Genomic DNA, 19,621 nt, shown 5'->3' on the forward strand with positions numbered 1-19,621 from the left:
AGATAAACAAGGAGACATTGATACTATTATTCTCATTTATAACATATCAATATTTTTTAATTTTATCCGTACATAAGTAATAATTATTTTATATCTCTTAATCAATAGTTTGAATTTCAATTATAGCCTTTTAGAGATTGAATAAATCATATTAGAAAAAGAAATATTTATCAATGGTTCTATTAGCTAAATTTAAGTAAATAATTTGTTAGATTAAATTGATACGGCTTTCCCATGGCAAATTTCTTAACAGTCTAATATTTGAGATACCGTTCTTCAAAATTGCTAAACATTGGCATTAACTGTAATCAAGTTTCGTTCTGCTGGTACTGACATACAAAAACCGTTTTGAATTAGAATGAACCAGAATACAGTCATGTCTACAACATATTAGAAAACAAGTAGTGATAGATCCTTCAGCCTATTTTTGGGAAGAGAAATATGATCCTATGGTATTAACAATTCATACTACAACATCCGCTACTTGCTTGGCATGGTTGCCCAATTTCATTGCCGATCTTCTTCCATTTCAGCTGATCTACTTCCATTACAAGAAATATTTTATTAAGAATACAAAACATCATATCCAAGAAAATAAGGAATCCACAAAAACTACCATTTCCACACAAATTCCTGTAGACAAGAAAACAATCACAATTTTTGCTACATACTTACTGTATCAATGCCAAAAAAGGAAACAAATGGAATCATGTTTTAAAAAACAAAAAAGTCGAATCTCTATAATGGTCATCAATTTTGACAATACTCCATCAAAGCCACTTAAATTAGATAATGCATAAAAATACATAACCAAGAGACCAACGGACCAGCAAATGTGCGAGTGGGGTATTCCTGTGTCTCCCTTACATGTGTCTTCAACGCGTGTTGTGAAGCAAGCCAACTAACAAGATGAAACTAAATCCGGCCAAATACAAAAGTGCCTATTCACCAATTTAATCAGAGTCTTAATCTTGACTCTAATGGCAATTCATGAAAATGCACGATATGAACAAGTATACCAAACAGCCCAAGCAGAAACCTTAGCATGAGCATACATGTCCCTTCTCCTAGGATTAGGATTCTCTAGTCAGAAGTAACTACACCATCATGCAGTTCAAATCCGACAGATTACATCTAATATTTCAAATTATTCGTTGTAAAATAAAGCATTTTCATGGTTTATATTTATTCAGAGTTATTCTCTTATTGTAGAGGATCTTCATCCGTTCCAATATATTTGTTAATATTTTGGAGGTAGGAAGAGGGGAAAACATTTTGCACGGGTGTATGGACATGAAAAAGTAATCGTTCCCTTAATTTTATGTTTGCACTTAGTAGTGGAATATAATAGAAACTACAGAGGTTGTGGATGTCGCTGTCAATCAAAGCTTACTATTTAGCTCATCGAAGTGAAAAACTAATTGAGAGCATGCATTATACTCCCAAAAAGGTTCAAATAAAGGGCTTTGGGGCTCCTTTCTACACAAAATATGAAGCACTAACTCGTGCTTGGCGCAATCATTGGACAACGCTAGACCATTACTTGTTTTGCGGTGGCAAACACCAGAAGCGTAAAGCCAAGTGTAAACGGAAAATATTATAGCCATGGGTGATTACTTAATTGATCAATGCAAGATTTACGAGCATTTAATTTCTGAGCATCACAAACAACCCATCAAAATAATAGCAAAGAACCATAAGATTTAAAAAAGAGTTGTTGCTAAAAAGGGTACAGTTAATCTTCTTCTAAGATAACAATAAACTAAATCAATTTTGAAGTTGCAACAACTGTTTAATACAATAATAACTTGAGATGTGCTTTACCTGAACTCCGAGAAAATTGCAATTCAAATCCCAACTGTCAAATAAGCCGTGCCTTTTTAAGATCAGAAACAACTCCACGATCCTCAGACCCCCTATCATTGTATATAACCTGCAAAAAGACAGTTAATTTTATTTTCAAGTAAAATAAATGATAAAACGAAAATGTCTAATGGCAAGTACCTTGTCTATGATACCATACTCAACAGCTTCACTGGGGCTAAAATACTTTGGACGCTGAATATCATTTTCAATCTGCTCAGGTGTTTTTTCCATATGCTTTGCATACAATTTAACCTTTAAAAAATAAACAAACATCATGCACGAGTTGCTACAATAATCTTTCAGTCAGCTTTTCTTAAAGATCAGTAAAGTATACATTCTTAAGAACCCATATTAAATCAAAATTATGCAGAAGTCCATTGAAATGTCCAAATACAACACAGTTCATAATCTCATGCTTTGTGGTTGAAGGGAACCAAGAAATGTTCGGCTACTGCTCAACAAACTAACATTTCAGTAGCAGATAAAAAAATAAACAAATATTTCAGTATTTTAAAGGGACTAAAAATACAAAAGTATCCACTGGTCCAAAAATCTTCACAGATAGTAATACATAACTTCAACTAAAAACTTAGCTATAGAAAATTAGATAGAAGCACATACTAATTCTGCCTTCACATTATTGACTTCTCTTCTTGCAAGGTTAACATCTGTTGCTTGACCTTGAAACCTTGCAATTGGCTGCAAATTGAAAAACCATACAGTTCAGATGTTAGGATACAAGATCCCAAAAGAAATACAACAAACTAAGTAACTAGAATGACCACACCATCAGCTTAAGCATTGGGGATAGTTAGGGGTTGTTTCTTTAAGAAAATGTATATATATTCATTTTTTATTTCACTTTTAATTACCAAACACCACCTTATTTTAACTTTATTTCCTGTTTTCAAATCCTTGGTATAGAAAATGGTGAAAAACAACTTTTTATTGTTTTCTGTTTCAACAATTTCAAACATGAAATGATGAACTTTTGGAAATAGGCAACAGTAAAAACAGAAAATGAGAACAGGAAATGTTTTCTTAAACCAAACAGCCTTTTCATTTGTAATAGTCACAAATGATGGAGTACAAACCTGTCTTAACATTATTGTTGATGATGGCAAAGCAGAGCGGTTTCCCTTTGCACCTGAAGCCAAAAGCAATGCTGCTTCTCCCCAAGCATTACCAACACAAAGAGTGAAAATAGGAGTCTTGACATACCTGTGTCACAACAACTAAGCTAGATTTATAAATATAAACACAAACATTATATGAGGAATTCTTCAAGTTGGGAAAAAGCTATAGAATAAAAAGAAGTATGTTTCATCTTCAGGTTTATAATAATTACAGGAAAAATAAACATATCATGTTGAAAGGATTAGTGAAAAAATAGGTCACTAAAGATGGTATTGCTCGGAAAGAATAACAAAGTTCATGTTTTAGGTACACGCATGAATATTCTTATTTATAATGAAGAAGAGATAGAATAATAAGAAACAAAATCAATATTAATAATGATAAATAATTACTAAAATATTTCCTTATCAAATTATATATCCATCATTCCTCCTCGAGCTATGGAGCATATGCATCAAATGAAATAAACTTGTTACAAATGTCATCCTAAAGATCCCTCAAGAGACTACGTAAACACGTCAGCAAGTAAGTTGTAAAAGCTGCCAAAGTAAATAATAACAAAGATAGTAGATATTCCCTAGACTAGGCATGGCTTTATGTCTGTCAAGGTGACCATTAATCTTCAATATGTATTGTCCTTTCAAATCGTATTGAAGAGGGAAATGGTATACATTTTTGCGATATAATCCTCTTGTATTTCAATTAGCATAGTTGAGGAACATATATACATATAAAGCATTACTTAGGAATTTCCCTCAAGGTGGAAGTAAAGATTGTTAGAAGTGGACAAAGGCCACAGGCTGCCAGAGAACAAAACTGGGTAGAAGACAAGATAGCTCTCAGAATGAAAAAAATTGCTCTCAGGACCCTAAGGTTGTCAAAAGGAAAAATATAATCTTAGCACATGGTCGATGTCAGAAAGCCAAAATACTCAGACAGTCCAACAATGGTTGAGAAGAAAAAATGCTCAGAGGACATAGCAACTGTTAAAGAGAAAAAATGGTCATCGCACAGCAAGCTAATGCCACTGGTGGCAGTCACTAGCAGAAAAAATCTCTACGAAAGAAAAAAAAAAACTAGACAGTAAACAATACTTGTTGGAATCATTAAACATTGCTCAGCAGAAAAACGTCAACAATAAATAGTGCTCACCGGAAAAAGTTGATGGTAAATTGTACTTGCCAAAAAATGTTGATTAGTAAACAACACTGACCCAAAAAAGTCAACCATAAATAGTACTCATTAAAAAAAGATAGCAGTAAAACCACTCATTGGAAAAACTTTGCTGATAAATGTTATTGTTAGCTGAAAAGAGCTTTCTAGAAAATCATCAACAGTGAACAGTAACTCCAGTAGGAAAAAGCTTGCTGGAATGTCTTCGCCTTAAACAATAATGCCAGCAATGAACTGTGATGGCAGCAGTGAACAGTGGCACGAAAAAAAAGGGAAAGTAAATAGAAACTAGACAACAAACATGATTTCTAAAATATGTAAACCTATGAGCAGTGAACCCACAAGAAAAGCACAGATTAGGAAAAAAATTAATTTAGAAATCTAGAGTCAATTGAAAACCTTGATACAACTTATAGAGAATCACTTTCCATCAAAAAACACTACGGTAAGGATGTTTATTGTGGGTATTACTGCCACTCAGATTACTACCTACAGAGGGACTCATGGATTCCTAGTTATTAAAATCTTAACACAGTGCCAATATATAAGCATAGCCAACTAAAGCACTTCTCCACCTTACAACCCATAACTTGAGCAGAGAAAAGGAAGAAAGACAGCAATTAAATTTCTTCCCATTTAATGACACCTTTGTAGTGTATACTTAAGAGCCTAAAATAAGTGAGATAAGCAAAATAAATAGCATGATCACAGAAATGATAGCAATAACAACCTCATCACATCATAAATTGCAAAGGCCTCAGTCTCATAACCCAACTTCTCACCTCCCTGAAAGAACAAAACAAAATTCCATTAAGAAAATGAATATTTCCAAGGAGATTGAGGCACCATATTTTAGAATCTTATGAAAATCATTTGTCGTCCTTTAGTAGTCAGAAGTGAAAGCATTCAACAGTTCATATAGATTCATGTAGCCTCCTCATAGTAGGATAAGACTAGGTTCTTGATGTTGTACATGATATTGTCATAAAACAGAGCAGCTCTCTGCTAATTATACAGAAAGGAATAAAATGTGTTGATTTTATTAATTTCATTTAGCTAGGCTATATAAAATAATTATTAAATTATCTATGTCTAGGGCAGATTTCTAGCTTCAAGGCATCTCCATAATAGCGTTAAACTGAACCCAAAAAATATTTAGATTAGTAATAGTTTCTCAAAGTTTCAAAACTTGTTGATATTCTTTAATTTCTATGAAAAGTAGGTTGACAAGTGTAGGCATGGCCTCACCCTATATGATAAGACTATATATGCTTATTAAGTAGGATAGTGACTTCAATTACAGTAAGTAGGGGGTTGATTGTGTACAGTTTTAATTTCTCATTTACTTCCTTATTTCTTTAATTAGGGTCACCTCATTCGGATCTATATATTGTATCAATTTTCAACATTTTAGACAACAGAACAATTCAGTCTTTCCTATTCGCTCTTTTAAAGTACAAGCATGTATCAAGATGATAGATTCAACATGTTACAGATTCAATATTGGCCCCCTTTACTCAAATTCGTGACTCTAACACTTTTGGTAGTCATAAAAGATCCTCAAGCCATGGTGTATAAAACTGTGAGGCTCAATAGATCAGTAGGCTTTAGATATCCTTCATCTTGGGCATAACCTTAACCAAACCCAGAACCCCCACCTCCAGCCCAATGCTTGCAACCTGGTTAGGCTAGTTTGGACTTAGCTCTAGAGCTTCATTTTCCACGCACTATATCACAATCTAATGAGAACATGGACTAACACTCATCAATACCTCTGTTCACCATAATTGCTAGTAAAGCAATTGCCATCAACGTAGTGCTTATCAAAATTTACATTGGTTTGTTTCAGATTAATAAGCAAAACATAACATTTGAGCAAATCTGGCAATTTCTTAGCACATTATGCATAAGTAGGTATAATTTGAAAAGGGAAACCCCCAAAAGCATGACTTTTATCAAGGTGTGCAACACCAGCAAGTAATATCCATAGTAGTTTCTAAAAAATTATTGCATTAACACAATGAACCCAATTATATTTCTAATGAAGTTGCATAATTTGATCTGGTTCATCTACCTCACTATCACTCCTCTAATGCACACACTCCCTAGTCCCCTCCCTCCCCTTATCAACCCCTCTTACAACACGTGACTCTAAATAACCAAGCCACGCTATATGCACCTTAGTAAAAAGGAAAATGCTTTAAAATTAAATAAATCAGATATCAACACACATCAAGCTATGAGAAAGTATTTCTCAGGTGAAAACAGGCTGAATACGAAATAGAGAAATAACAGCTACCTTAGTTGTCCCAGTGGAGTTTATGTAGAGGTAGATAGGCTTATCATCATCTTCATATTGAAGGTAAAGAAATTCTGCTAGAATCAACTCAGTAACAGATGGAACAAGAGACATGCCCAAGTAAACAATTCGGTTTTTGTACAAGTAAGAAGCCAAGTCCGGTGGAGGTTGTTCAAATGCACTCCCACTTGAATATGGAATAACCTATCCAAAGACAAAAAGAGAACAACAAACCTGCATAAAGATGGCATATATTGTACCTCAACGTGCTATGAAATATTGTACATTACAAGTTATACCATTTATTCACATAATACACAAATCAAGCAAACAACTTTGCACTTTAAGGAACCGTGGTAGTTAAGGACTGTTTGTTTCACACACTGCACAGCAATGACCATATATGAGTCTCTTTTCAACAGATGAAAAACAAAAACAATGACAGATCTATACATATAGCATTAAACAAAAACAAATAAAATAATAAAATGGAGCCCCCAGTCCTCTCCACATATCTATCAAAATGAAGAAACTGTTCATGGACAACCAAAGAGAATCCACTAAATAAATCCTAACCCTTATCAGGTAGATCAGTATAACGAATAAGTGACAAAGAAATCTAAAAATGGCATGCAACGCAAAATGTTAGAAGGGATCATTGCCTCTTCGCTAATTAGGAATGCCTTTTCTAGTTCAGCCAGAAAAATTCTCCAATAGTGCATCGATCTAACATGCTATCAACTGTGATAAATGGGGGCAAACTCAGAAGAAAGCGAAAAGAATTGCTGGCTGTCAATCTTTGGGATTCATAGCATTCAGTAGTTTAGGGTTTTCCATTTTTGAAAATTGAAAATCATTTTTGACTTGTAATATGAACATTGTGCTTGCAGAATGAGTACTTTATTTATATAGAAAGTCGATGGGAAAAGCCAAATATATTACTCTTTTATTTTATAATCTTAACAATGTTTTTTTATAAGGTGTGTTGGGCTTTCATGGACATCTGTATCTTCAGGGATAAAAGTGGCATCTTTGTGAACAGGCTAGAACAATATAGAACATAACATGAGTTTTATTCTACATTTGGTTTCAAAAATGAAACAGAACATGTGGTTAAAAAAGGATTGGCTACGTCAATAAATATTTTCTTCTGATTCCGAGAGAAGGCTATTTTCGACAAAGTGAGACTTCTCTGCCAACAACTTTGTTTTGTAGGGTGTTCGTGATTGTGATAATGATGACTACAAGGACTCATTGATATATTTCAAATCCCTAATGTGCGACCTGAAAACTCTGTTCTAAAACGACTTTAGTCGTCATAAAACCCTACTCACTTCTTCTCAATAGCCGTCAAAGTCAAATTCCATACCTATATAAATTGTATAAATTCTTCAAACTGCAACCGCTTATGTTTAAGTAAAACAAAAACTATAAACCCTACGACCTCATACGCTGATTAGAAACTAAACCCTTAAACCTATAAATTCACACTCGAAAATATCACAGTACGCACAGACAAACGGTGAGTATTCACCCCAAATCAGAATCTAAATTATTACAGTGTTCACATCAAATCGCCAATCTCTTATCCAATTCGAAACCAACATCGCAAATGTGCATGTGAAGAGCGGATGAAGAAAGGTGGTAAAATGGTACCATAGTAATGACGCCTCGCTTGGCGTTGGAGCCACCAAATGAAGCCGGGTTGAGGGAGGATGGTCGGAGCTTGTAGCCGGAGAAATGGCTAGAGGCGCTGCTGATTAAGGCAGGAGGAGCAATGAAATTGGTGGAGAGAGATGTCCTGACGGAGGAGGTCGACGAACTCATGGCTCGAATAGGGGTTACGGTTCGAGACGAAGACGGCAATGCCATAATTGGCTTGTTGAGTGCGAAGCTAGAAGCAGTTGAGGCAACCTCCATGGTGAGTGAGCCACTACGTGAAAGAAGAAAATAATGGAGATGTAAGCAAGTCACAGCTTTTAAATGGATGTTCTTGGACTTTCTTCCTGCACCTCCATAGCTTTCTTGCTGCACCCTCATAAAATTGTGTTTTCCATTTTATCTTTTTTTTTTAATTTTAAAGTTTATGAATCAAACTATTTTCGAATTTGTAATACGAAAGTTATATTTTGTTTAAAAAATATTTTTAAATTGTACAATCTAGCAATCAAATTATTTTTATTCGAAGCTTCTTTTAAGAAAACATAACTTTCGACTTATATAATTTAGAAGTCGCTTTTTTTTAAATTATACTGAAAATATGTTTATCTTTGTGATTATACAATCTAGAAAGAGAAAAATAGGAAAAAATGTGTATAGAGAGATTCAAGAAAAAAAGTTATGGAAGAGCATGAAGAAACTAATCAGAGCTTATTAGTTTTCGGCCTAGGCAATTTCTTTTATTGTAGATGTATGTAGCTAATTTCTTCCTGCACCCCATGTTTTATATCTATAGCCTAAATATTTTATAATGAAAACTATTTTGTTTTTGCAAATGTCATTTTCAATTAATTTTCTTTTTACTTTAAGGTCTTTCTTCTTTTGATGTATCTCAATCTACTAAAACTAATATTCTTATTACAAGTGATTTTTTTTACATAGCTTAGTTCATTGTTAGATTCTTCTCCTTCATCATTTAATATTCTTATTATGATTTTTTTTACATAGCCTAGTTCATTGTTAGACTCTTCTCCTTCATCATTTCTTTAGGTTTATAGTCAAAGACATCTTTTCTAATCACTATAAGTGACTCATTTTAAGTGTCAACTATTTTGTCTCCCTATCTATAATAACTTTTGACCTTCCAATTTTCCTCCATAAAGACATATGTTTTACTCTTAATCCTTGTCCACATTATATTGCTTTGAATTATCATACATTATCTTCACCTTTTTATACATGTCTTTCGTCTATTTATTTTATGTTTATTCCTTAATTTGTCAGTGATGTCTTAACTCATCCTGATTGGCATCAGGTCATGCTAGATGAACTAAATGCTCTTTCAAAATAGTGAAACTTGGGAGCTCATCCAGTACCATATGAGAAATTGTTGTTGGTTGTGGGTGAATTTTTGCTATCAAAGTTGGTCCTAGTGGTACTATTGATCGCCTCAAAACTCAACTTATGGTCAGGGGTTACACACAAATTTTTAGATTGGATTATGGTGATACTTTTTCTCCAATGACAAAGATGACTTTTGTTCGTTTCTTTTTAGTTATGATTGCTCTTCAACAATGACCCATTTATCAATTGAGTGCCAAAACTATTTTCTTCACTAAAGATTTGCAAAAAGAAATTTATATGGAGCAACCTCTCAATTGCTTAAAGAGAGTCTTCTAGATTGTGATAAGTGTGAAAAAGAGTTGTTTTTACACTTATAAATGATCTCAATCTTATAATTATTCATATTATTATTCAGTGAAATGTTGTAATAAGAAGTAGATTGTATTGTAAATTATTGTACAGGAAAGGATGTATAATTGGAAGTCTGTCAGCCAATTCTCGCATAGCGCAAGCCAAAATTCGCACCGCCAGCAAAAGGAAATTCGCATAGCGCACCAATACTTGTGCTCTGTGCGAATAACATCAGTCGAGAGGCAGCAGTTACAAGAAATTCGCATAGCGCACACACACCTGTGCGTTGAGCGAATTAATTAAGTTGAGTGGCTTTAAAAGATGTGACAGAAAGACAGAAACCATCTTCTGACACACGAAAATAGCCAGAAAAATACTGGAGAATTCAGGAGACGATCAGGAGACCTTTCAAGACATCAAAACTTCACTTTCTGCAAGGGATTGCTGTAAAGAGTACGTTTGAGATGTCTAGGATAGGCTAAATTTTCTGTTCATTGGAATTGGTTGTATGACGATACGTTAATGTAAATTTTTTATGCAATATATGTTTCTGTTCTTGTTCTTTTCTTGACTTGCTTTTGATTATACGGAAGTATTAATCTCTTTAAAAGTTCTTTTGTACTAGAAAGTATTTTTAGAACCAGAAACGTAAGAAACGAAACTAAAAGTAAATTACGCTAGGAATAACTTCTGTGCTTTTGGTCATTCTTACATCTGAACTTAATGCAAAATGATCTGATGAATTAATTAAGGAATTAATAATTCAATATATAATTTTAGAACTTGTTTTAAGGAATTAAATCAAGATACTCTCATGTGAAGGCTTGAACAAAGAATATATGTTATTCAGGATCTTACTGTAATGTTAGTCAAAGACCAATTCCAGTGATCTTTTATCGCATTTTTTCAATCTTATTTTTTTTTACGTTGTTAATTTCATGCTTAAATCCAAATTGAAATCACAAATATCATCAGTAATTGATCTTGATAAATAATTTTCATTGAAATACGTAACTCAAATTCCCTTGGGAGAACGATACATTTTTACTTATCCACTGTATTACTTGTAACGATTTGGTATACTTGCCAAAAAGTTATCAAGTTTTTCACTGAGTAATAACATGAATAATTATAAGATTGAGATCATTTATAAGTGTAAAAACAACTATTTTTCACACTTATCAGATTGGTATGTTGTCTTTGCAAATCTTTATATGGCCTAAAACAATCTCCTAGAGCCTAGTTTGGAAAATTTAACAGTGTTATTCAACAATGACGACATCTCTAAGATGAAACAACATCTTTACCACCATTTTCATATCAAAGATATTGGTAAACTTAAATATTTATTGGGTATTGAGATGGCACAATCCAACAACGATAACATTGTTATATCTTAAAGGAAGTATGCATTAAGTATTTTGGAAGAACTTGGATTGAAGAATTCAAAATTTGTTGACACATATATGAATCCTAATACCAAACTCCTACCAAATCAAGGGAGACTCTTTTAGATCCCAAGTAACATAGAAGATTTGTTGGGAAATTAAATTATTTTACAATTTCTCATCCAAACATTTCTTTTGCAGTTAATGTGGTGAGCCAATTTCTCAATTTTCATGTGAAAGATTATTGGAATATTGTCATCCATATATTAAAATACATTAAAAGATTTATTAAAAAATGTTTGTTATATAGTTCCAATAACCATACAAAAGTTGTTTCCTATTCATATGCTGGTTGGGCATGATTTTCTTATAATAGAAGATCTAATTTCAATTATTGTGTTTCCATTGGTGGTAACTTGATTTCTTAGAAGAACAAGAAACAAAGCATTCTGACAAAATTTAGTATTAAAACATAACATAAAGTTATGACCTCAACTAGTTTGAACTTTTTTAACTTAAATAATTGCTTAAAAAATTACAATTTAAAGATGTTTCCCAAGTAACACTTATATATGACAATCATATGGTACTTTATATCAATTTTAATCCTATCTTTCACAAGAGGACCAAATACATTAAGATTCATTATAATTTCATTCAAAAAAAAATTGTATTTGAAAACATCAAAACTGAATTTGTAAACTCAAATTATCAATTAGTAAATTTTTTTACTAAATTATTACAGAAATAAAAGATTAATTACATTTATAACAAGTTTGCACATATGCACCGATTAAAGAAATGTTAAATATATTACATTTTATATTAATTAGAAAACGATGTTCCTATGTTAATTAGGAAACATATACATGTTATTTTTATATATTCATCTACGTTCAAATTTAGTGCACATTCTCTTTATTATAAATATACTATTACGTATTTTTATATAAGGAAAATTAATCTTATAAATATGTTTTTACTATATTTAATAGTTATGAAATTTAATATTTAATACTTTATTTTTCTCTTTTTATTATGATGATAAATACTTCATATTGCTTAGTGTCATTTCATATGCACCATAAGCATAATTACTACTTGTTGGTAAAGTGGTTTTGCTAAACAAGAAATTTTGTCTCTCAACTAAAGAATTTTGAGTCACTTTAAAAGCGCATAGTATTAAATTTCCAAAAAGTTGGATTCCGAAGTAAACAAAGGTAAAAAATGTTATAAACAAAATTAAAAGAAGTTAGAATGCGCAGGTTAAAAAAAAAGAGACTATACTGTAAAGATGTATAAAAGCAGCTAAAATATGGAAACTTCTATCTATACCAATATTAGAACAATCTTTAAATTACTATACAAAATCGATTCTCTCCATAATCATTTGTTATCATCTCTATCGGCATCAGATTTACCTATTAATTGACTGAATCAATCTTAAATTTTACGACTAATCAATTTCAACTCAACTCAATCCAGGTAAGTACTATTTTCTATAAATTTTCTTAAGCTTCTACAAGATTTATTTCATAAAATTATAAACATCCACAAAATCTATGAATATTTACTCACCTAAAATCGTTACTGTTCTGAAATCCAAGTCCAACATAGGTTAATTGAGCATTCCTGTGGCATACTAGATGGGCTATTTTGTAAGTTTGAAGATGGTGTAATCCATAGATTTTGCGTGCTGGGAGATGATTGGATAAGGGACTGATGAGAATGGACTAAGGACAAAGGAGTTGCGAGGCCTTCAGACTGTACCTTTTCCTTTTTCACTTCAGTACTTCCCCCTTGTGGCTTTTGTGTGTGCTTTGCCCATACTTTCTAAGGCTGAGGATTGTCCCAGCCGGAAATAGAAACTCAAACCCACCCACTCATCAACTCACCCAACCACCATGTTCTGATATTTCCTCCACCACACACACACAAATTCACACTCACATACCAATCAAATTAATGCAGATGCAAAGCATGTCAACCACCATGGCTTCCTTTTCCCCTTTCCCAGCCACTCCTTCGTTGCAATCCAAACCCCGTCTCTTCCACAAGACCAACTTTTTATTCTCTCTCAGGTCCAGGACCCTTCCTATCTCTCCTTTGAAGGCGGCTGCTGCTGAGAACGGTGTCGGGACTGCCGTCGAGCCGCCGCCGGAGTCTTCTCCCCCGCCGCTCGAGAACAGTTCTGTTGGAACCAATGGGGCTGCTGCTGCTGCTGCTGTTGCGGTTCAGAGTGAGGAGGTGAAAGTTCAAAGTGGTTTCGTGGATCCAAGATGGGTTTCTGGAACATGGGACTTGAAGCAGTTTCAGAAAAATGGCACCACCGATTGGGATGCTGTAATTGATGCTGGTAATTTTATTATCCCTTGCTCATTGTGCTGGTAATGGTGATGCTTTTAATTTTTCTTTCTATTAAATTAAGTTTTGGTTGATGCCTGTAACCCTTATAGCTTCATACATATCTGTTTCTTCTTCTTCAGTAATTTAAAGTAACCATTTTGCAGAGGCATTGTTGTTAATTGCTACAAATCTTGTTGACAAGAAAAAAAGATATACCTTTTTGCGGCTTTTAGATTGTAGATGTGTTCCAGTATGGTGTAACTTGTGATCACATAGAAGTGCTCGGACTCTAGCTATTCTTGAATGATAAATTCTTTTTTCTGTGATTGTCATGGTGAAAAGCCTTTGTCAAATTAAATGTGGCTTGAAGAGTGTGACATTTCTACACCCCAATTGAAATCAGTTTGCTAATAAAATGGAGTAGATGGGTCTGTTTCCAATGTCATTCCTGATATATTCCAATTGACAGAGTATGGTTCATTTTGTGTTTATTTGACAGAGGGCTAACACATAGTTGATGTTGGATCAGATTCATATCTTGTTGGTTTCATTTTTTTCCCCTTAAAAAATACATCAGCCTGTATTTCATCCCAGGGTGTAATTATTTTCAGAGGCTAGAAGGAGGAAATGGCTTGAGGATAACCCGGAATCATCCAGCAATGAAAATCCTGTAGTTTTTGACACCTCCATCATACCCTGGTGGGCATGGATGAAAAGGTTCCATCTCCCTGAAGCTGAACTACTCAATGGTCAGTTTTGATTTGCATTCCAGAATGAAATTAAAGAATAATTTCTTATGTCATAAGAGACAAATAAAAACTAACAGAACCTTCAATGTTAATTTTTTTCTTCTTCTTTTGAGTATCGTGCAGGTCGTGCTGCCATGATAGGATTCTTTATGGCATATCTGGTTGATAGCTTGACAGGAGTAGGCCTAGTGGATCAAATGGGAAACTTCTTTTGCAAAACTCTGCTGTTCGTGGCTGTTGTCGGAGTTCTTCTGATCCGAAAGAATGAGGACCTTGAAAACCTTAAGAAGCTATTGGATGAGACTACTTTATATGACAAGCAATGGCAAGCAACTTGGCAGGACGAAAATTCAAGCACTCCAAAGAATGAGTAGTGGAATTGCTGTTTTGTAGTTCTCCCTCTATATGTCTCTTAATACAGTTTCTATTACTCTTTCTAGTACAAAAAAGACATGGATATGAATTAGACATTGTAGTTCAAATCCTTCTCTCGTCCTAGCTTCAAATGGCCTAGATAGTTTGTCTGTTTGCAATGCGGGAATTGTCTTTTTCTTATTTCAAGATCCCTCAACTTCCAAAATTAATACGACTTTGTGGCAATTCTATTTTTTGTTTTTATCATTTTTTCAGTTTCATTTTTGTTGCAATCTCAATTGAGATAACTAACATGAATTTGCGAAGCCCATCTTTCCTAGGTATTGATACGCATACAAAGGTTGACGTGAAATTTACCGAACATTTCCGTCTCTGAAAAGATCGTTCCATCACTGAACCAAACTTGCCATAATAATATTCTGAATGGAAGCGCGAGATAGAGACCACTGTATCATTGTTTTTTAAAGAGATCCCGATATATTGACAACCAAATTTTGCAACCAATGGAGCAAACACACTGAGAGCATCGTCTAAAGAGAGTCAAAGCAATGCAGAGAGAGTGAAAAGAGTGACGAAAACTGCAAAACCAAAAAGGAAGACAACCAAAAAGGAAGAAGAGGGAATTCCGAAATGAAAGCAAGAATAGGACAATCTGAAATTTCTCTCCAAATACGCCCTCTACGCCAAAAAGAAACTTTTTTATAACCTTTTACAACCGAAATGAAAATGGGTCACGTGTAATTGTTAAAAAGTTGGCAAACTTTTGTTGTCAAAAAACGTTTTCATTCGGTCTTAGTGGTGATCTTCCTTTAATGAATGTTTCTTTCGTTAGAGATAAGAATCAACAAAACGTTTTCCTTCGGTCTTAGTGGTGATCTTCCTTTAATGAATGTTTCTTTCGTTAGAGATAAGAACAATGATCGTCTCTAATAAGATTTGTTTTAAAATAAAAAATGTTACTTAGAGTAAGTCTTACATATGAGTTGCCAAAATTGAAGAGTTTTTAATATAAAAAATTGGATTTATAAGTGAATTTCTAAGTTAAAGCAACTTATTTGTACAACTCACATCAAAATAAATTTTTTCAAGAATGTAGTATGACTTGACATATACCAGACTGTCTTGATGCAACTATAACCTCTCAATTCTAAGAAATCTATTATGCTATTAGTTTAGTATTGTCATTTTATTAGATTGGTATTTTTCCGACAATGGGTTTTATGGAGATTATTTATTAGATTTTTTTTTAATGAAGATTCTTTTTTAGTAAAGGAAGATGAGCCCATGACTAAGATTTCAAAATAAAAAGCAATAGACTAAAAAACTGCAATCCACTAATACATCAAACTAGAACAACTAGAACAACTAGAACATTTGAAACAAATATGGCTGTAACTATGGCATTATCAAACACCAAATGACAAGAACCATACACATTGGACAGACCAAATGGCGAGAATAATGTTTTATTGGCAAGTCTCTAATGCCTTTTACTTGACTAACTAAACCTAGACTAAACCTAGATTAAAGAAATCACAGCCATATAAAATCCTACTCTTGTAGGTTCAGAACCTAAGCTTCCCAACCTCTGAGAAGAGTAGCACGAGCAACACGGTTCACTCCAAGAGTGAAGGCTCCCATTCGCAAGTCACAGTTATGAATCTTGCACATTGCCTTGATGTCTTGGAAAGATCTGGTCATGTATTTCTTCAACTCATGATTCACCTTTTCCTCATCCCACATGAAACCTTGAATATTCTGCAAGCAGCACAGAACCAGAATAAGTTAAACAGTAAAACGCAGTCAACACTGTCAAAATAAACTTAAACTTAGTTGATTCTATCTACCTGAACCCATTCAAAGTAACTCACAGTCACTCCACCAGCATTGGCATAGATGTCAGGTAATATGATGACTCCTTTCTTAGACAAAATCTGCAAAAAGAAAATCACTCATTATATCTTTACATTATCACATATGTATATAGCCTGAGGGCAATCAACTTACCTCATCCGCTTCAGGGTCAGTGGGATGGTTTGCTGCTTCTATTATAAATTTAGCCTTCACGTCAGAAGCATTTTCCCTTCAAAAATAATATACTAAAATTAAGTTGTTGTTAAAAACAATAGTAAAGAAATATCTAAATAAGATGATTCTAGTCAAAATCTCCCGTTTAGAGTGCATTTGGAAAAAGTTTAATGGATCAGTGTCAAAACAAACACAAGCATACAAACATAGAAATTCATACCTATTTAGAACTCCTCCCAATGCACAAGGGATAAGCACGTCGCATTCGTGAACAAGCAACTCATTTGGATCCATCACTTCCGCACCTGGAAAGTCCTTCAGGGTTCCATTGCCCTCATCCTTGTATTTCAACAGAGCAGGGATGTCTATTCCATTTGTGTTTTTGATAGCACCACTGATATCACTGATAGCAATCACCTTTCCTCCTCTCTCATAAATAGACTTAGCAGCCCATGTGCCCACATTTCCAAACCCCTGGTGTGATTAAAATCAAATAGATGGTGAAACTGAGATTCATATGTACACACTATATCATCATACCATGATGGTAGTAGAAATTATTACCTGGATAACAAATGTGTGATCAGCAATGGACTTCCCATATTCAGCAAACAAGGCTTCAGTTGCAAAAACTACTCCAAGACCTGTGGCAGCCTCCCTTCCCAATGATCCTCCAAGATCCTAAAGAAAAATGACATTAACATTCAAAGTAAATTTCTGGATAACTCTAATGTCAAATTTATTAACAGTTCCTAAGGGTATTGTGCATTTGAGACTTACAATAGGCTTCCCAGTCACAACAGCTGGTGAATGACCATGAAACTTTGAATACTCATCAAGAATCCATGCCATGGTCTGTTTCAGTGAAATAATTATAGATATATGAAACTATAAAATACAATCATTAATAAAAATGCTACTATCAGTACCTGGGCATTAGTTCCCATATCTGGGGCAGGAACATCCCTTTGAACACCGATGAGATCATGAATCTTCTGAGTGAAAACCCGAGTAAGACGTTCTAACTCACTAATACTCAGATCTCTAGGGTTGCAGCCAATCCCACCTTTTGCTCCTCCGTAGGGAATGTCTGCAACAGCTGTCTTCCATGTCATCAACTGAGCTAGAGCATTCACTTCATCTGGGTCAACCTGACATCAAAATGAAAAAATGATAAATGATCATGAAAATAACTGTGTAAATCAGCCATCTCTTTTAGTCTAGCAAAGTGTAGATCAGAACTATGGTGAAGTTAACCTATTATAGTTGAAGCACTATTAAGCAACATAGTTAGAATGGTTTATGTAGTATTCCAAAAATTTTGTTCTGCTGTGATGGACGAAAATCATCTCAGAAACAACTATAATATCATGTTACATTTACATACTTAGGTAAGTAATAAAATGAAAAAGAAGATGCAACATCTATTCCATGATTGAATTTAGAAGATCAGATAGGAAAGTAAATTTTCAAAGGCATTTATGTAATTTCATTATAAGATAAGGGCAATTCAAGAAGCATGTGGATTTAGGAACACAATATTAGCAAACAGAAGAAATGTAGCATGTATATTGTGATTGGATTCCGCAGATCTACATAAGAAAGGTCACATTCAACATGCAAATTGAATTCCGTGTGGATCTCGGGATTGGATTGAGTGGAAGGAAGGTACCATTTGAAACTCCCTTTTCTGTATGCATCAATCAATGATCAACACAGTCAATTAATCCTCAACACTAAATAATTGGAAACATAAAATTTTAATAATGATTTGCAACCGCTATTAAGCTATAGAGAGGAAATGACAACAGTTCACAATTTATATCATCACTTGCACAAAAATAATAATTATAATTTCAAAACAAATATGGTAAAAAAATAATCATATCAGTGTGGACTCAAATGAAATAATTTGAGCCAAATTGCACACTTAAAAGAAAAATCATAATATCAAGAGTTCAATTAACACAAAATCAAATTCAAAATACTGAGAAAACACAAAAACAACATGATATATTCAACCTCTGGATGATATCTAATCCCTCCTTTCATTGGACCACGAGCATTATCATGTTGGATTCTGAATCCCACATAAGAAACCAGAGTTCCATCATCTTTCGGGATGGTGCATTCAACCTGAAAAGATCAGAAGCAAACCACAGGTAAATTCTTCTCCAGATATTCTTCACACATCCCACAAACAATAAAATGAAAATATCACCACTTTTTTTATCAGGTGAGTAAGAAATGAAAGCCATGCAAACAAAAGAAGTGAAAATCCATAAAAGGGAGAGGTTGACTACCTTGATTTCTCTGAAGGGTATGAGAAGACTCTTCTCAAGCTTGGAATCCAAGCCGAGAATGCGAGCTGCACGTTGAAAGTTGCGGTTGGTGGCGGCTAGAGCATTCATGGTTGCAAGGAGAGAATGCAAAAGAGAGATGTGAGTCACTGAATGAGTCAAGTGTCACTCAACTAAAGTGAAGAAGAGAATGCTATGGTTATGCAATATTAGGTGACTGAGTATGTGCTTTTATAGATGGAAGAAAGAGAAAGAAAGAGAAAGAAAGAGAGAGAGAGCCAAAGTAGGCATAGATTATTTTTGTTTGACTTGAAACTCTCAAACTAAATGTAACCGTCATTATATTTATTTTCATTATTTCATTGTTTAATTATTTCATTAATTAGGCATTGATAGATTTTGTCTATATCACACAGTCATCCATGTCATTCTTATCTATATAATAATTTAAATATCATTCTTATCTATAAAATTCTTGTTAATGAAATTATATAAAATATAAGAAAAAAGAATATTTTATTTTTAATATTTCTAATTATCATGAATTTTTAAAGTAATTTTTATAAACTAATAATCTTATTGTAATAATAATTAAAAAAAGTTAAA

General features: G+C 33.6%; 3 protein-coding genes across 5 annotated transcripts; 1 reads left to right on the forward strand and 2 right to left on the reverse strand.

The window, feature by feature from the left end:
- Nucleotides 1-272: 272 nt before the first annotated feature.
- On the reverse strand, nt 273-8,432 carry LOC108323402 (ATP-dependent Clp protease proteolytic subunit-related protein 4, chloroplastic). 3 transcript variants are annotated; one of them, XM_017555848.2, is made up of 8 exons: nt 8,132-8,432; nt 6,476-6,679; nt 4,907-4,962; nt 2,961-3,087; nt 2,488-2,565; nt 2,005-2,118; nt 1,825-1,933; nt 273-538 (listed from the first exon to the last, which is right to left on the reverse strand). In XM_017555848.2, the coding sequence occupies exons 1-7, from the start codon at nt 8,393-8,395 to the stop codon at nt 1,862-1,864; spliced, it is 915 nt and encodes a 304-aa protein (XP_017411337.1). In that variant the 5' UTR covers nt 8,396-8,432; the 3' UTR covers nt 273-538; nt 1,825-1,861. The 3 variants fall into 3 exon arrangements, with proteins under 3 accessions (XP_017411337.1, XP_017411344.1, XP_017411352.1); XM_017555855.2 differs by having other exon boundaries at nt 273-541; XM_017555863.2 differs by lacking the exon at nt 273-538 and adding an exon at nt 583-941.
- A 4,474-nt stretch (nt 8,433-12,906) lies between these two features.
- LOC108327439 (light-harvesting complex-like protein 3 isotype 2, chloroplastic) lies at nt 12,907-14,917 on the forward strand. The gene is made up of 3 exons (XM_017561161.2): nt 12,907-13,573; nt 14,175-14,312; nt 14,436-14,917. The coding sequence occupies exons 1-3, from the start codon at nt 13,183-13,185 to the stop codon at nt 14,684-14,686; spliced, it is 780 nt and encodes a 259-aa protein (XP_017416650.1). The 5' UTR covers nt 12,907-13,182; the 3' UTR covers nt 14,687-14,917.
- A 1,059-nt stretch (nt 14,918-15,976) lies between these two features.
- LOC108331536 (glutamate dehydrogenase 2) lies at nt 15,977-19,270 on the reverse strand. The gene is made up of 9 exons (XM_017566283.2): nt 19,019-19,270; nt 18,738-18,851; nt 17,645-17,866; nt 17,496-17,570; nt 17,280-17,396; nt 16,936-17,189; nt 16,695-16,770; nt 16,535-16,621; nt 15,977-16,445 (listed from the first exon to the last, which is right to left on the reverse strand). Exons 1-9 carry the CDS (start codon nt 19,124-19,126, stop codon nt 16,260-16,262), a joined length of 1,239 nt encoding a protein of 412 aa, XP_017421772.1. The 5' UTR covers nt 19,127-19,270; the 3' UTR covers nt 15,977-16,259.
- Nucleotides 19,271-19,621: the final 351 nt, after the last annotated feature.

Source organism: Vigna angularis, chromosome 1, assembly GCF_016808095.1.
Source record: "Vigna angularis cultivar LongXiaoDou No.4 chromosome 1, ASM1680809v1, whole genome shotgun sequence".
Taxonomy (NCBI): domain Eukaryota; kingdom Viridiplantae; phylum Streptophyta; class Magnoliopsida; order Fabales; family Fabaceae; genus Vigna; species Vigna angularis.

Bases quoted from the DNA above. Each gene is read 5' to 3' on its own strand.
- LOC108323402 (XM_017555848.2), bottom strand. From the start codon at position 8,395: ATGGAGGTTGCCTCAACTGCTTCTAGCTTCGCACTCAACAAGCCAATT. The intron at 6,680-8,131 runs GTACCATTTTAC...GTCTTTGGATAG, and splicing joins AGCGAGGCGTCATTACTATG to GTTATTCCATATTCAAGTGG. The intron at 2,119-2,487 runs GTATGTGCTTCT...TATTTTTTAAAG, and splicing joins ATAATGTGAAGGCAGAATTA to GTTAAATTGTATGCAAAGCA.
- LOC108331536 (XM_017566283.2), bottom strand. From the start codon at position 19,126: ATGAATGCTCTAGCCGCCACCAACCGCAACTTTCAACGTGCAGCTCGC. The intron at 17,397-17,495 runs GTAAGTCTCAAA...ATTTTTCTTTAG, and splicing joins TTGTGACTGGGAAGCCTATT to GATCTTGGAGGATCATTGGG. The intron at 16,771-16,935 runs GTATGAATTTCT...TTATTTTTGAAG, and splicing joins TTGGGAGGAGTTCTAAATAG to GGAAAATGCTTCTGACGTGA.
- LOC108327439 (XM_017561161.2), top strand. From the start codon at position 13,183: ATGCAGATGCAAAGCATGTCAACCACCATGGCTTCCTTTTCCCCTTTC. The intron at 13,574-14,174 runs GTAATTTTATTA...AATTATTTTCAG, and splicing joins GGATGCTGTAATTGATGCTG to AGGCTAGAAGGAGGAAATGG. The intron at 14,313-14,435 runs GTCAGTTTTGAT...AGTATCGTGCAG, and splicing joins TGAAGCTGAACTACTCAATG to GTCGTGCTGCCATGATAGGA.